This window comes from Triticum urartu, chromosome 6 (assembly GCF_003073215.2).
Source record: "Triticum urartu cultivar G1812 chromosome 6, Tu2.1, whole genome shotgun sequence".
Lineage (NCBI taxonomy): Eukaryota > Viridiplantae > Streptophyta > Magnoliopsida > Poales > Poaceae > Triticum > Triticum urartu.
The window spans coordinates 123,117,785-123,135,775 of NC_053027.1; the positions used below are offsets into that span (position 1 = coordinate 123,117,785).

The 17,991-nt window shown below is 45.3% G+C and overlaps 1 protein-coding gene across 2 annotated transcripts; it reads right to left on the reverse strand.

Moving 5' to 3' along the window:
• Window positions 1-12,004: 12,004 nt before the first annotated feature.
• Window positions 12,005-17,551, reverse strand: LOC125516837 (AF4/FMR2 family member lilli-like). Of its 2 annotated transcripts, XM_048682136.1 has the most exons (5): window positions 16,964-17,548; window positions 15,323-15,403; window positions 14,731-14,793; window positions 14,562-14,621; window positions 12,005-12,606 (listed from the first exon to the last, which is right to left on the reverse strand). In XM_048682136.1, the coding sequence occupies exons 1-5, from the start codon at window positions 17,342-17,344 to the stop codon at window positions 12,415-12,417; spliced, it is 777 nt and encodes a 258-aa protein (XP_048538093.1). In that variant the 5' UTR covers window positions 17,345-17,548; the 3' UTR covers window positions 12,005-12,414. The 2 variants fall into 2 exon arrangements, with proteins under 2 accessions (XP_048538093.1, XP_048538094.1); XM_048682137.1 differs by lacking the exon at window positions 15,323-15,403 and having other exon boundaries at window positions 16,964-17,551.
• Window positions 17,552-17,991: the final 440 nt, after the last annotated feature.

A 17,991-nucleotide genomic window follows, 5' to 3' on the forward strand; every position in this document is an offset into this window, starting at 1 on the left:
TATGACAACGCGGTTGATGTAGTCATACGACTTCACGATCCGACCAATCCTAGTATCGAAAGTACGGCACCTCCGCGATCTACACACGTTCAACTCGGTGGCGTCCCACGAACTCTCGATCCAGCTGAGTGTCGAGGGAGAGCTTCATCAGCACGACGGTGTGATGACGATGATGATGAAGCTACCAGCGCAGGGCTTCGCCTAAGCACTATGACGATATAACCGAGGTGGATTATGGTGGAGGGGGCACCGCACACGGCTAAGAGATCAATGATCAACTTGTGTGTTCTAGGGTGCCCCCTGCCCCCGTATATAAAGGATCAAGGGGGAGGCCGAACGGCCCCTGGGGCGCACCAAGGAGGGGAGGAGTCCTCCTCCTAGTAGGAGTGGGACTCCCCCTTTCCTAGTCCAACTACGAGGAGGAAGGGAGAAGGAGAGGGAGGGAAAGAGGGGGCGCCCCCCCCTCCTTGTCCAATTCGGACTCCTCAAGGGGGGGGCCAGCCCTAAGGCCCCCTCTCTCTCTCACACACAAGGCCCATGTTTGGCCCATTAGTTCCCCCGGGGTTCCGATAACCCCCCGGCACTCCGATAATTATCCGGTGACCCGGAACTCATCCGGTGTCCGAATATATCAATCTAATATATCAATCTTTATGTTTCGACCATTTCGAGACTCCTCGTCATGTCCGTGATCACATCCGGGACTCCTAACAACCTTCGGTACATCAAAACACATAAAATCATAATACCAATCGTCACCGAACGTTAAGCGTGCAGACCCTATGGGTTCGAGAACTATGTAGACATGACCGAGACATGTCTCCGGTCAATAACCAATAGCAGAACCTGGATGTTCATATTAGCTCCCACATATTCTACAAAGATCTTTGTCGGTCAAACCGCATAACGATATACGTTGTTCCCTTTGTCATTGGTATGTTACTTGCCCGAGATTCGATCGTCGGTATCTCAATACCAAGTTCAATCTCGTTACCGGCAAGTCTCTTTACTCATTCCGTAATGAACCATCCTGTAACTAACTCATTAGTCACATTTCTTGCAAGTATTTATAGTGGTGTGCATTACCGAGAGGGCCCAGAGATACCTCTCCGATACAGGAAGTGACAAATCCTAATCTCGATTTATGCCAACTCAACAAACACCATCAGAGACACCTGTAGAGCATCTTTATAGTCACCCGGTTATGTTGTGACGTTTGATAGCACACTAAGTGTTCCTCTGGTACTTGGGAGTTGCATGATCTCATAGTCACAGGAACATGTATAAGTTATGGAGAAAGCAATAGCAACAAACTAAACGATCATTGTGCTAAGCTAACGGATGGGTCAAGTCAATCACATCATTCTCCAATGGTGCGATCCCGTTAATCAAATGACAACTCATGTCTATGGTCAAGAAACATAACCATCATTGATTCAACGAGCTAGTTAAGTAGAGGCATACTAGTGACACTCTGTTTGTCTATGTATTCACACATGTACTAAGTTTCCGGTTAATACAATTCTAGCATGAATAATAAACATTTATCATGATATAAGGAAATATAAATAACAACTTTATTATTGCCTCTAGGGCATATTTCCTTCAACTTGTGCATCCAAAATCCTTAAAACCCAGTTTTTTCATATGAGTCCACTATACCTACCTATATGCGGTATTTCCGTGCCATTCTAAGCAAATTTGTATGTGCCATCTCTAATCTTCAAAATAAATTTCCTTTTTGTGTGCTCATACCGCTCATGAAACGGTAGGCGGCGGCTGATATTTTTCCATGCTAGATGTGTTATTCTCAATATGAGTGTTTATTCACTTGTCATTGAACGAGAGTATGACAAAGGTATTAGGGATGCCCAGTCCCGAAATGAAAAAATGAATTTACTTTATGTTGTCAAATAATCAATTCCTTGGAAAGTGTTGGTATGGATGGTACCCATGGATGCGATTAGTCGTGGAATGTGAAAGTATGGTGGAAAAAGGAATAAACTTTATTTTCTGTTTGGGAACCGCCTATGATATATCTAGCATGGAAAGTATTGGGAACTACTCGGTCGTTTTCATTGACAGAAAAGGCATTCCACCCAAAATGTTTTATCCCTATCTTTTTCCGCTTTGAGCTCTAGCACCTCTACAAATCCCTACTTTCCTCTGCGAAGGGCCTTTCTATTTACTTTATGCAATTTTTATTTTTATTTTGAGTCTCCATCTTCTCTTATAAAGCACCAACTAAGGGGCACTATGATCGTACTTGAGCATTGGGTGTAGCTAATATGCGAGTGTCTCATGAATGGATCAATGATTGAGCATAATGGGCTAGAGATAACTTGCTTTAGTGTTGACATTTTGAAATACATGGTTGCTTGTTGATATGCTTGAGTATTGAAATCTTCATGTCAAAACTAGACTATTGGTTTGAATCATATAAAAGTCCAAATATCCATGCTACAAAAGAAAAGAATATCTGATGAACATGTTAAGCAGCATTCCACATCAAAAATTATGTTTTTATCATTTACCTACTCGAGGACGAGTAGGAATTAAGCTTGGGGACGCTGATACATCTCCAACGTATCTATAATTTTTTATTGTTCCATGTTGTTATATTATCATTTCTGGATGTTTTACAATCATTTTATACCAACCTTATATCATTTTTTGGGACTAACCTATTCACATAGTGCCCAGTGCCAGTTGCTGTATTTTGCTTGTTTTTTACTTCGCAAAAAATTAATACAAAACAGAGTCCAAACCGAGTGAAACTTTTTGGAGATTTTTTTGGACCAGAAGACACACGATGAGCCAGGGAAGTACCAGAGGGGGCTCCGAGGGGAGCACAACCCACCTGGGCGTGCCTGGGAGCCCAGGCGTGCCCTGGTGGGTTTTGCCCACCTCGGCCTCCTCCCGCACCACCTCTTTGCTCTATAAATACCCCTGAAAATCCAAAAACCCTAGGGGAGTCGACGAAACACAATTCCAGCCGCCGCAAGTTCCAGAACCCGCACATCCAATCTAGACACCATCACAGAGGGGTTCATCATCCTCATTGGTGCCTCTCCGGTGATGCGTGAGTAGTTCATTGTAGACCTACAGGTCCGTAGTTAGTAGCTAGATGGCTTCCTCTCTCTCTCTATTGATTCTCAATACAATGGTCTCTTGGAGATCTATTTGATGTAACTCTTTTTTGCGGTGTGTTTGTTGGGATCCGATGAACTTTGAGTTTATGATCAGATTTATTTTATCCATGAAAGTTATTTGAGTTTTGATTTCTTATATGCACGATTGCTTATAGCCTCGTATTTCTTCTTCGAATCTTTGGTTTAGTTAGGCCGACTAGATCGAGTTTTCTTGCCATGGGAAGAGGTGCTTTGTGATGGGTTCGATCTTACGATGCTCAATCCCAGTGACAGAAGGGGGCATGACACGTATATATCATTGCTATTAAGGATAACAAGATGGGGTCTATTCCTACATGAATAGATGTTGTCTACATCATGTCATCATTCTTATTGCATTACTCCATTTTTCCATGAACTTTATACACTAGATGCATGCTGGATAGCGGTCGATGTGTGGAGTAATAGTAGTAGATGTGAGTCGGTCTACTAATCTTGGACGTGATGCCTATATAATGATCATTGCCTGGATATCGTCATAATTATTTGAAGTTCTATCAATTGCCCAACAGTAATTTGTTTACCCGTTGTTTTCTATTTTTCTCGAGAGAACCCACTAGTGAAATCTACGGCCCCCGGGTCTCTTCTTTATCATATTTGCCTTCGAGATATATTTTTATTTGCTTTTATTTCCGGATCTATTAATAATAAAAACAAAATACCTTGCTGCAATTTTTTGTTATTTATTTTATTTCACGTTTCCGCGAGATCTATTTATCCAATCTACTACAAATTTATCTATATTTTTACCCGAGAGGCATTGACAACCCCTCTTACACGTCGGGTTGCAAGTATTTGTTCTTTGTATGCAGGTACCGTTTACATAGTGTTACGTGGTTCTCCTACTGGTTCGATAACCTTGGCCTCATCACTGAGGGAAATACCTACCGTAGATGTGCTGCATCATCCCTCCTCTTTGGGGAAATACTGACGTAGTTCAAGCCGCATCAACCCGCTGTCACCAATGATATTCATTCTTTGCATGGAGCCCCTACGTGCCCTATTCGAGCATGCGACTATGAGAGGCTTGCTCGCATCTCTTGCAAGTTCGGGTCTGCGGCAAAGAATATCCATGTTCACCGATGACGTAATCCTCTTCTTCAAGCTGACGACGTTGGAGGCAACCACATGTGCCGCGCTCGTGCATGCTTTTGGACAAGCCTCGAGATTGGTGGTCAATATGAATAAAAGTGCAGCCTGGCCGATTCGATGCTCACAGGAGGAAGTGGCGGAGGTTACCGCCATCCTAGGTTGTACTATGTCACCTTTCACATGCACCTACTTGGGCCTGCCCTTAGCGCTCAGAAAACAGTCTGCGGCCCGGTTGCAAGGCCTTTGTGGACAAGGTGAGAGATTGCTTGCCGTTGTGGAAGGCGGCACTACTACCGAAGAGTGGTCTACTGATCCTCATCCAATCCATTCTCTCTGCCATACCCGTCCACTCCATCCTTGCACTAAATCTACCAGCAAAAACCCTATCCGCGCTTGTGAAGATTTGTCGGTGATTCCTATGGTGTGGCAAGAATGCGGCTCACGGTGGGAATTGTTCGGTGGCATGAGAAGAGGTATGCACGTCAAAGTGGGCAGGCGGTCTGGGGATTCCTGACTTGCGCTAGCTAAATAAGGCATTGCAGGCCCACTGGCCTTGGCTATAGAAGGTGGACAAATATAGATCTTGGGCGGAATTCTCAATTCCGGTGCCACCGAAAGCCCTGGCACTGGTCCAGGCCGCGACACGTATGATGGTGAGGGACGTTACGTCAACTCTATTTTGGGAGGACCGGTGGGTCAATGGAGTCAGGCTGTGTGAAATTGCGCCAGCACTATATGGCAAAATACCACCACAGATCAAGAAATCAAAAGTGGTCTCAGATGCTCAAGTAATGGTAGCTGGGCCGGTGATATCGGTACACTCTGGGCAAAGGCATAACTACTCAATGGATCGGCGCTAGGAGTGGATGTGATACAGGTGGAGTGGGCAGTGTCAGAGTAGGCACATTTCAAGCGTCTAGTGGATAGGCCGCATAAAATCCGCATGATAAGGGCACTGCTTTGTACTGGTGGATTTGGGGCTCCCCCCTCCCCCCTCTTCTTTAATGAATGATATGCACACTCGTGCGTATTCGAGAACAAACTCTGAGAGGTTATTGGTCACGCCGGAGTACGATCAACCTGACCACGAGGGTCTATTTCTTGCAGGCAAACGAGAAACAAGCAAGAAACTGAGATTGCAACTATGCGAACAAAGGATGAGAGTTGCAACTATGACGAACTTTAATTTAAACAGAACCCAAGGAAAAAGATAGGGATTGGTCTACTTATATAGGATTAAGGAGTGGCGACCAAGGGGGTGGAAGGACGTCCCAAGGTATCCTACCTTAGTTCGTACAAGTCCCATGGGCCCAAGTGGAGGTGACGCAACACCTTTTGACTTCTAGTTTGACTCGGATTATGCTGCAGTGCTGGACTGTTTCGGCGATATCTTCACGCTCTGGATGAATTTGAAGGTGAATTGAATTGTGCTGAAAAGTTTATGAGATAAGCTTTCCAACAAAAAAGAGTTACCCTATTCGGTGTTCGGATGCAAAAGTTGGAGGCATTTGAAGCCAGGTGTGTCTGTGTAGTTCGAATCTAAGTCTAAAATGTGAGAGATTTGGTCTATATCTTCTCTTGAGTCAAAAGCGACGTGAAAGGGCTTCTTAAACAACACCTTTTTTACGGGACTTTTTGAACAACACCTAATCATCTTTTTTTCCTTTATCTTCACACGTGATTCGTATAAGTGTCCAATACACTTGCAATTAGACATGATATAAAAATCGATGAAGTATTTTTGTCTTATAGATAACATAAATAAATTATACATAGTTTGCATTAGAAATCGCCTCATAAATATACATGTATACAGTATTTTTTATTGTATCCAAGGTAGTCGTGTCCCATCAATTAGCCAACAAAATCACACCGACCTGACGACGCGGTTTGTGTGCGTCCGACTGTCCAAATGGTGGTCATCTTCAAGCAGCAGGCAGCGGCGATCTTCACCATGGACACGGCCAGGAACCGTGCATCTTCGTCGGTGGTTGCCGGCTTGCCGCGCCCTGCAGGTGCGCGTCGACCATGGACGCCGACAAGTCCCCGGTCCACTGATGCCAAACTGCACCTATTCCGCATGCATCCTCTCACAACCCTCCAACTGCTCTCTATCTTCTACACCTTCCAACTTGCCCTGGTTCCCAACTGTCGGATGAATTGCGCCGCCGGCACGAGCCGATACTTCGTGGGTCGCTGTCGAGAAGGCTCTCGCTCGAGGCTTCAGTGTAGCAGGGCATTACAAATTCCCATTGATCTGACAAAGAAAGATGCCAAGTCTTGACAAGGGATAGTATCAATGCGATACGCCTATACCCACATTCTTCATCTATTTTCTGCGAAATTTATCGTCCAACTGCATTTGTTCTGCCGCTGTACCGCTCAGCAATGCTCAGCGTGGTGCTACTGCTTCCACCGTAGAAATCGCCGTATTGCAACAACTGTTAGAAAAATTAGGTTTTTGGAGCTAAACAGCCTACCCTCTATTCCTCTGCCTTATCGGTGGTGCCGCTCACAATGCATATTGAGGCTAGAGGGTGGGACCTTATATAGACTCCAAGTTCCAGATATTTCAATCTGTTTCCAGTTAGGACTCGTGACTTGTCAAACCAACCACAATAATTAACAGCCAGTTACCGAGTCCAAATACCGTTAATCAATTTGGTCCCATACACGCATGTGTGAGTCATGCGCTGAGTTTGAATTCAAAATCAAACTCGCAGGCTTTAACAATTCATAGAGCCAATCCTACGGATAACCTGGCATTCCGCTCTATACTGTTCCCGGGTATAATTCCAATGTATTCATATAAACTGTGTTCTGTATTCCAGTATAGTCGTACCGGCTTCCTTAAGTATATTTTCTTAAGTACAATTCCACATCAAGTATTCCCGGTTATTTCCATGAATACTTCCACAACGAGGTTTTTATTCCAGGAGTATAATAATGTAGTGGACATATAAAAATATTGCAAGCCACAAATTCCTACATCTCCCACTTGGCTGGAAATATTTTATCTAACAAAGGGAATTCCCGTGCGATTAACATGGTCAAAAGATAATTCCTTCCCTCGATGCATTCACGTTGCATGTATAAACTTTGTGAGATTTGGAGTCATATTATCACAAAGTAACCGGTTATGATGCTCTTCCATGACCATAATTATATTAAAATAATTCCCTTACCTCATGCATTCCTTTCATGCTTAAATCGCATCAAAGTGTTCATCTTTCATAGAGAAAGAACATTCAAAACTGTTTCCTTTATACATTATGAAGACCAACAAAGAACATTAATATATCCATCCATGCAGCTGAAGGTTGTGACCATCAAAGTATAATGAATAATTCATGATTCCTCGACATTACGCCAGTCATTTCCTATGATTTCAACAATCTTTCCAGATTCACCTTGCACTCGCTACCAATTCCAGCAAGTGTGAGTTATCATGCTAATCAAAATAGCAATAATTTCAGTGGCATGGCTAAGATCAGGTCATCACTCTTTCTTTTTCCTCCTGAGTTCAAACATAATTCCTCACAGAGTATGATTCCCATTATCAAAGGTTTCAGACAGGTTTGCACTTTTCCATAGAAAAACATTTCAAAACATTCTCTATGATTTCCACTTCCAAAAAAAAGCATCAGACATACTTTTCATAAGAAAGTTTGAGGATAACAAAGTTTTCACTTCTATCAATGTGACATTATCATTGCAAACCATGTCTTTATTTCCTCTTTCCCTAAATTCCGGAGAAAGAGTTTCCACACAGACAAAAAATTCTGTTATGTAAAGAATTGAATAACAAGAGTGGCATTATAATATTCCATTGAACCAAATTCCTTGTAAAACTACAAAAAACTACGAACAATGGGCTTGCGGTTGTTTGGTGAGATAATAAATACCCAAACTTTATTATTCATCATTGAGTTTATTCCTTCCCGCATTTCTTCCACCCATAACTTGCGTTCATGGAATATTTAAAACTTTTTAAGAGCCTTAGTAATTCCTCTAAAAAAATAGAGTGGCTTCCCCAAACAACAGACAAAAATCTAGACATGATATTCCATGTTGTTTCCTCCCACTTATCCTAAGCATGTTAGTGTTAGGAGTTTCACTTGTAGTTTCCTTGAGGTCAAGAATATATTCTAGTGTGATTGCGAATAATTCCACCATTTTCCATAAAAAATATTGTGCTCCCACTTTCCACCAGTTATTTTTTCAAATCAAAAACATAACCTTGATTCACTAGAATAACAATTAACAAATTCCTGGTGTGTGTTTTGTAGTAATTGAGAAATTCCTTCCAAAAATAAAATACTTCCCTCCAGTCTACAAACCATAAGGAGTGACTGCACTTGATGAAGAATGACATAAAGAAATGACACTGTGTAATGCTTCTTCCAAACAACGAGGGAGTATATATAAATAAATTCAATTCCTCCATTCCAGGTGGAGTATATGGTATATTACAATAGTGAAAGAAGTTCCATGCTCTTTACATATTCAATAGATATATTCCTGAAGTGTACTTCCCCCACCAATCAGTTGTTAAAACTATGAAATCCTTTAATCAACTGATTTCCACTTCAGTAAATAACGTGACAAGCACAATAAAACATTCCGACCTCCTTCCACCTTAAGAAAAGGTGTGCAAGTTAAATACCCATTATATATGTGCTTGAGAAAACCAAATTCCTCCCACTAAAGTTTTGAATTCCGGAATTATTAAGCCACTCGATTCGGTTCCTTGATATGTGACCAAGTCGTCTATGACAAAAATAATAAATTCCAAGCATGTGTTCTTATTATCAGGAGTCCTCTCTATGGAGTTATCTTCCCCAAATAATAATTTGGGTTGCTAAATTCCAATGGACCATCAAGAGAGAAGAGGCCATTGTGTGGAATTGCATAATGCACTGTTTTTTTCTTATTGAGCAATATTTCAACTCTTCCTATTCAAAATAGCATTTCATCATCAATAGATTCCAAGATAAACTAATAATTCATTCTCTTTCTCATTGCTCATTTAAGAACTGTCCTATAAACATAATAGTGTTCCTCCACAAGGGAGTTTTGATGACATCATTTCCAATTCCAAAGTGCATAAGATTTAGCAGCAATGACTAAGCACATAAACAAATATATTTTTCCTTTGGAACTGTTAGCATGCCAATAAAATTCCTATCGTATTCCAGCGTTAAGTGAGAGAAAAATTCCTTTTCCATGGAGTGGTTCCCATCTTCCTCCACAAATAAGTGATGCTCATAATTTACACCTCTTTGAGTTCCATTCATGCTAGGTTAGTATAATAGTGTGTCCATCAACTATAATTTTTCTCCACAACGGAGTTTGAGGGCATAATTTCCAATTCCAACTTTATTAACTTTAGCGTTTCCTTGGAATTGTTTGCATGAAAGTGAAACCTTATATCATGGTAAATGATAACCAGAATGCACAACACAACTATTTTGAAAAAATAGTGATAGATGAATAATTCCATGCATACAAATTATAGACATACCTTCCTCTTTGCCAATTGCATTGATAAAATGTTATATCTTCCTCTTCGAGGTGCAACCGATAATATTTGATCAAATCCTTCCCTCGGAGAGTTTATGTCTTCCTCCATAGAGCAAATAATAATATCCCGTATTGCATATTAAATGACCACTTAGGGTGTAAAAACAAATGTTGATTATTCCGCTCTATTTGGCATAGTGTTTGAAATAACCAATATATATATATCCAGTATTTCCTAGGAGATATCACACCATAAAAGAATCCAGATTGCACTAATTTTCCATGCAATTTGTTCACTATGATTTCAAAGCCCCAATAGTAATAATCATAATAATAATAATAATAGCATGATCCTGGCGTAAAGAGCCATTTTGTATCCACGCTATATTTTCTTTTCCACAACAATGGCACTTATATTTTGGTCTCTTCCGGTTTGTTTTCTCCACAAAAACAAAGAACATTGATTTATCTTTTCCAAACCGTAAAATTTCCATGGCGACTAACCACTCAAAGAAAAAAAATAGCATTGCGAGAGTAATGTTACCAATCTGTAGATATCGGCAAAGAAAGCGCGTGAAGACTTTGAGATGCAGATTCGTACGCAGAGATTAAAACCTTTCTTCCTTCTGCCGTGAAAATTTGAAGAAGATTCACAAGCAAAGATCGACTACTAGGCACCTAGCTGACTCAGTTCGTCAATTCGCCTGAACATCCAAGTAGTACTGTACAAACAACAGCAATGATCAAGCTTCCTGCTTGTTCCGCAGTGGCTGCAGTCTCCTTCCTCAATCTGAGTGGTAGATAACGTGTTCAAAGAATTAATCCCACATCACTAGCATCATTAGCGATAAGCTGCAGGCTCGGCGGTAAATCATATAGTATAAGTATTCTCAACCATGAGCAGAAACACGATGTTCCTTTTCCAAATAGTGTAGTTTGTGCCATCTGACTTGTAGTTCCTGAGCAAATCAGTTAAAACGTTATTGGAGGCCATCTATCCACAAAGCTCAGTATAGAAAAAGAAATTCCTTCGATGGTGTTAAGCAGTAGCAGGAGATAAGCCTGACAAATTCCAAGCAGCCGTTGGCGACTAGCTTGTGTACAGCATTAGAGTAAATAGAGCGATGGCGACAAGGTCTGGTGATACAGCAGATGAGGATGGCGGCCGCCACCAGCGCGGACTGCTAGCTGCTCGACCCGGCTGCAGGCGAGCTACTGGCGGAGGGGCGGCTGGAGATCGGGCCTCGAGCGCCGGGCGGAGTCGGCAGATTTGGGGCGCTGGGCGCTGGCTGATGGCAGATGCTAGGTGGGGAAGACCTGGCATTTGGCGGCACGAGGCGGTAGTGCGGCGGCGCTTGACGAGCAAATCAATCTGAAGTTCCGGATCAACTTTTGAGCGGCGGAGCTCCATGACCAATCTGTAGCAAGGTAAAAGCACAACAGATCGGTCTACTTTAATTCCCAAGCTGACCTTGGTTTAGATTTCCCGTGTATAAGTTGACCACGATCGAATCGGCAGAGTAGTACGCAGCGGAATTGATTGCGGATCGAATCGAGTCGACGAATATGTCGTTAACCCTTAATCGGCTCGGATGCCAATGTTAGAAAAATTAGGTTTTTGGAGCTAAACTCTATTCCTCTGCCTTATCGGTGGTACCGCTCACAATGCATATTAAGCCTAGAGGGTGGGACCTTATATAGACTCCAAGTTCCAGATATTTCAATCTGTTTCCAGATAGAACTCGTGACTTGTCAAACCAACCACAATAATTAACAGCCAGTTACCGAGTCCAAATACCGTTAATCAATTTGGTTCCATACACGCATGTGTGAGTCATGCGTCGAGCTTGAATTCGAAATCAAACTCGCAGGCTTTAACAATCCATAGAGCTAATCCTACGGACAACCTGACATTCTGCTCTATACTGTTCCCGGGTATAATTCCAGTGTATTCATATAAACTGTGTTCTGTATTTCAATATAGTCGTACCAGCTTCCTTAAGTATATTTTCTTAAGTATAATTCCACATCAAGTATTCCCGTTATTTCCATGAATACTTCCACAACGAGGTTTTTATTCCAGGAGTATAATAATGTAGTGGACATATAAAAATATTGCAAGCCACAAATTCCTACAACAACCAAGTTCACCCATGCCACGTACGCAAGGCCATTCGCCAAAATCAGAGAGAAAGATATAACAAGTTATCAAACACTTCATACAGTAACCAAATCTGCACAGACAACATTTTCATCATCACTTATAACAAAGCAACACGAATAAACGCATCTAAATCGGCTACACAGTGTAACTCGGTTTGAGCTGTACCACCCCAGCTCTATGGAATATAGAAGAACTAGTAGGTAGGTAAGAAACAATTAGCAGATGAGCTAAATTAGTCATTTTGTTTAGCTACAACCTGACCTTGTCACTCAGGATGGTGACACCTGACCTGACCCAGTAAAAATTCTAAAAACTTATGAAATCTGTGCCATTCTTTTTCTTTGGATGACACTCCCGTCCCGTGCCCCTCCTCGTCTAGCTAAGCCTGCTACCTCTATGTACACTTTGTTATTCGGTTAGCGAAGCCGCGGCGGTCTGGAGCGCTCAACAAGGGGCTGACCCATCAGCACCGTCCTGCGCAGGAAGGTTGAGATCTGGTAGCGCGAAGCTGTCATGTGGGGACTGCTGCTGCTGCTGATCAAGCTGCTGCTGCTGCTGATCAAGCTGCTGCTGCTGCTTTCCCTTCTGCTCCTTCAATGCGGCTTCATTCCGTGAGTTGGATTGCTCTATTCTTGTCTGCACAATGCCAAAATAAAATAAAATTTGTTAGATGTGCCTATATCACCACAGCACAGACATAATTATTAGGATGCAAGGGGGAGAAATCATGTATACATGTATCTTTCACAAGAACTATTGCATATAGAGTACATAAGAATTCATCAACAGCGAGGCGAGAATAAAATAGCAAAGGAAATTGGGGTCATTTATTGACCACCATTGACTAATTTTTACCAGAAAAACATTGGTCCCATGATCTCAAATCTACAAGACCAGCACAAGGATAAACCACAGCTTCCTTGGATGTATATGCATTGAGTGCTTTAATAATGTGTGGTCATTATTTTTCCTATTTCAAATACCGCGTCTGCGTGTCTACCAAGAAAGGCCAAGCCAGCTACAACATACCAAACAAACGTGGCTCGTGTACTGGGGATAGGGGATGAAGACCACACCTACCACACATGCAACAGATGAGAAAATAAGATGGTCACTGGACCCCCCCCCCCCCCCCAAGATCACCACGCAAGATCTAGGAATTAATCAGCATGAAATACACATCAATAGGCCCAAAAAGTTTTTTTACTAAGAGAACTTATGACGATACGCATGAAAAGGGGTAACTTATTTAAGAGAACAAGTTACTATCAAGGTTTCTCCTGGAGAGTCTCTCTTCCATTATCAATTTTCTTTTTGTCAGTTTTCTCCTATTATAAAGAGGGACCAGCACCAACTCCTATTTAAAACGGCGGAAATACCCTTAAATCCAAGTTGCACAGTTGGTTGCAACTACAGTTGAACTGAACCAAATGGAGTTCGGTGAGCTCTAGTATCCTTAAAAACTTGGAAAACCAGTTTCTTTTAGTGGTAGTGTGTTGTATGCACAAACATTCTAAAACAATGTGAATGCTGAATGATTACCGTTTCTAGAATATATATTTTTGACATGTACTGTTTCTAGAATTTGCCGCTTCTACATGTGCGACATAGTTGGTTATGTTTTGTATATAAGTTACAAGGAGTTAAGTGCACACAAGGCCTTCCAACTTCATGAATCCAATTATCAAATGCGGCCACTACCTCAAAAGGTGGGGACCATCGAAAAACATTATCTAAGGACATTTTGTTATGAATGTTCACTCATGACTTAGCTAGGTATTTTTATTTTCTTTCCACGTGTACACATCATCCTTCATACAAATAAGAAAAATAGCGAGTTAGTTTTGGGGAATAAAACTCTCAAGATCAGCTCTGGCTTTGAGATGGCTCCGCTTCTACTAGCAAGGACTGGACATGAATCTAGGCATAGAAAGAAACAGTGGAAAGGGGAGGACTTGTTTGGTATTAAAAAAGAATCGTTGGAGTGAATGAATATGATAGTGCCATTTTAATGAGAAATCGTTGGAGTAAATGATTATGATAGTGCCATTTCAAACAAAGATCTATGGTTGCCTCTAATGAGTTCCGGTTGGTTGGATACGCAGTTAGTAACTGAACAGCTCACTGCCTACAGTCTATTAGGAGTACCAAAAGTTTTTCAGAAAGAAAAAAAGCCAAATCTCCACCAAATAACAACGTAAAAAAAGCCCATTAGCCTTTTCAAAAGATTAGCCTTATGATCTGTTTCTGAACGAAATGGCAAATGAAATTTCAGAAAAGACACCAGCCACCAGCCCAACACCCTGTATAGTGTACACCCTACAGCATCTTTAGGCGGGGATAGCCTACAAACTAAAGCGCTTACAAAAAGAGATCAACGGGAACCATATGGACCACTAACTTGGGAGCCATACAAAGCTCCCATGCCATAACAATATAAATCTCCAGACTTATGCTTTAAGCTAGAACTAGAACAAAACAGGATGCATTTTTCATAAGCCGTTCCGCCCGAAAGATACCGTTTGGTGGCGGCCCGCGCACCCTATCTGGGACAGAAAAAGAACACAGCACAAACAGATAAGAAAGTTCACCTCAAGCTTGTCATTTTCTTTCGACAGCGCCGAGCAAGCCCTCTGCAGTTCCCGCATCTCCTGCTCAAAATCCAAAAACAAATTCCAAACGCTTTCGTCAGTAATCTGGCTGTAGCGAGCTTAGACAAAAGGCGTAAATTTTAGACAAATAAGCAAGTCTTATCATTACCTCGTGCAGGCTCTCGTTCTCCACGGCGAGCGACCGCACCAGCTGCTGGACCTCCGGCAGCCTCTGCAAATCGCGGCAGCAACCAATCATCAGTACCGCTACAAATTAAGCCACTGAAACAGAGCCAAAATGATGTATTTCTGGCGCTATATTCCTGTGCTTTTTGGTCATGGGGCTATCTTGGTGATGAAGCAGGTCTTTTTGGCTAGTACGTACAGCTTTTGTGGCTTTGGCCCTAAGATTCCCCCTTTCTTATTCGGCCCTCATCACACCCTTTCGGGCGGCAGGCCGAGATGTGCTGCTGCCCTGCTGCTTTATTCTAAAATCTAAACTAGTCGTAGTACGTACACTGATGTAGTTCAACCACCACTACGACGGCCTTTTTCCTTGTGACGACCAGTGGCGTGGCACTCGCCGTCGGGTCAAGGCCGGCCCCCTCTCTTTTTGCCGAGCTGAGACCGGTAAAACAAGGCGCGTACAGTCGTAATACTTTTCCACTGCGAGTGCAGGACACCACGCATGATATGCATGTACGCATGTACACCACGTAATTGGGTACAGTAATTGTTACGTATTTGATGAAGGAGCTCACCATTTTCTTCCGTTGCCTCTGACCGGCGGGCCGCGGAGGCGGGGCCTGGAAGGTCAACTGCGGCCGTCGGAAGGAGCCCACCTGCAGCGAGGGGTGGTGAGCAGTTGTAAGCAAACCAAACCAAACCAATCAATGAGCAACGAATCACGCTCCAAGTTGGAGGATGGAACCACAGGCCACAGCTGCCTCGACCCAACACATCACGGACGGACACAGACCGAATCACGCATCACGGGGGAGAGAAACACACACACACAACACACAAAGCATGCTTAGGAGTAAAGATATTGCTATTTTTCGATTCAAGAGAATATTTCAAAGACACTTCCTTTTGTAACAAAAATGTTTAAAATATTGCTCCTGTTAAAAAAAGGAAATACCCCGGCTCGCCAATCACGCAACAGCATGATGAGGCACGCGAGTGACGAACGAACCATCGCCGCCAAGATTTCTCTAAAAATTCTCTTTTTTTCTCTTCTTCGTCCGTATCGACCGACGTTACGACATTTACATGGCCCATTTCTGGTGAGGCAGGGAACGCCATCGGCCGGCGCAACCAACCACCACACGACGCAAACGCCATAACAGAAGCCGCCGTCCCCATTCGGCAATCGGCATCCATCCAGGAAGCCCACTGCCACGGCGGGCCGGGCCCCCGTGTGTCCTCCCCCGCAAAAGGCAAACCGGAGAAAACTACCCGACGGGACGCGCCGCCGATCACAATCCACAAGCACGGCGGCGCCGGCCGGCCACGGGGGGCAGCAGCGGCGTGGCCTATGCTACGCACGCCATCATCGATCCTGCCACCCACTTGGATCCCGGGTTTTAACTCGGCGCTTTTGACTCTGCGTACACTCAACACCAGAAGGGGGCTAGGGAGTGGGGGCCACGCCACACCCTGCAGGCTCCCACCACACGAGCAATTGCACCGGGGGATAAAGGACGTGGGGAAATGACCGCGCTGCCCCTCGCTTTAATGCCCCCGCGCTGTGGGGAGCCGAGGGGTAGCTCCGGGATACGGACGGGCATGGTCGCGTGGAGATATGCTGCCGAATTGAAGCCCCGGGGGCTCACCCACCGGCTGCGCCGCGAGTTCCCCGAACTGCCCCCCCTTCGCCGGTACTAGGAGTCAACCACTGCGTGCATCACTCCAGCATAAGCAAATCCGCACGCACTTATGGAATAAGATGCTGAATTTCGGCTCTTCTTTTATGGCTTTTTTTTGGCTGGAGCTGGCAATGGTTTTGCAACTGAAATAGTAATTCGGGAGGAAGAACCAATGCGGATCCCCGGAGCGGAACATGGCCAAGCGAGAGGGGATTGAAATGGTATGAAATGAGGAGAAAATGAGATGGAGAAGGTGGAAAAGGCGGTGTTCAAATCGCGAAGGGAAGAAGGGATCTTTGCTGGTTGCTGATGCGGTTGCGGCTGCGGCTGACCAGTAGGGGCAGTTTCGTCACGCGGCAGGGGAAAAAATCGAAAAGGGCAAAAAGAAACCAAAGAAAGGAAAGCGCAGAGATAGGAGAGAGAGACGCTGGTGGTGGGGGAGGGAGAAGAACCCAAAGCGAAGCGGGGGGCGGCGGCAGGGACGTGGGAAACGGGGGGGTGGATGGGTGGGTGGATGGATATGAGCGCACGCACCTTCGTCGTCGTCTTCGTCATCGCCGTCGCCGGCGCGGTGGCCGCGCGGCGGTGCCACGGCGAGCAGAAGGCGCCGTCCTCGCCGCCGCTGGTGGACGCGCCGGAGCGGAGGGAGGCGGAGCCGGCGCTGTAGTCGAGCGGCGAGGCCGGGCTGGACCGGGCGCACCTCGCCGCCTTACCCCCCGCCGCAGCCGTCGCCGACGACGACGCCGGGGAGCGGCGCCGCGAGCGCTTCCCCCGCGCCACGGCCGGCCAGGACAGCTCCCTCGCCTCCTCCATCGGCCTCCCGCGCTTGCTCCACGGCGGCGTCCACCCGGCCAGGTCGGCCCCGCGCAGCGAGCAGATGATGTCGGCGGCGACCGCGTCGTCGGCGGCGGCCATGTCGCGCGTTCGTCGCGGCTCGGGAAGGAAGAAAACCACGCCGGCCGGACGGACGGAGACGGAGACACCCCGATGCGCCGGTGGAGTGGATGGAGAGGGTGGAGGTGGAGATGTGGGTGGGAGCAGGGCAGGGCAGGGAAAGGAATGGGAAATATGGGGGGCGTGGAGGCGGAGACGAACCAAGGCCACGGCGTGGTGGCCGGGCCTTTTAAATGCCCGAATAAAACCGCGGACTAAAATAATCCCCACCCCCGCCCCGCACACACGACACACACGCACCCCGCCTGCCCCCGCCCCGCACCGCCACATCGCACCACCTAACTTCACCCCCCACCGACCGCCGGGCCCCACCGTCACGGCGCCCCACGCGTCAGCGGGCGACCGCGGGGAGCGGGGCGAGGTGGCCGCCGCCCGACCAAGGACAGGATGGGAGCCGAAGCCGAGCCTTTCTTCCGTCCGCGCACAGTGGCCCCCGCGGAAATGACGGGCTCGCCCCCGGTGGGCCCGCGCGTCAGTGACCGAGGCACGCCGGGGTGGAAATGGAAGGAGCGCCAGGCGTAGGACGCAAGCCAGGAGGGAGAGGGGAGCGGAATGCGAGTTTGAGCTGCGGGCGGGGGCGGCGTGTCAGTGACCCGCTCCGGGTTCCG

Excerpts from the sequence above, each read along its gene's own strand:
- LOC125516837 (XM_048682136.1), bottom strand. The coding sequence starts at position 17,344 with ATGGCCGCCGCCGACGACGCGGTCGCCGCCGACATCATCTGCTCGCTG. Across the intron at positions 14,794-15,322 it reads AGAGGCAACGGAAGAAAATG|AGGCTGCCGGAGGTCCAGCA; the intron begins GTGAGCTCCTTC and ends CGCGATTTGCAG. Across the intron at positions 14,622-14,730 it reads AGAACGAGAGCCTGCACGAG|GAGATGCGGGAACTGCAGAG; the intron begins GTAATGATAAGA and ends GATTTTGAGCAG.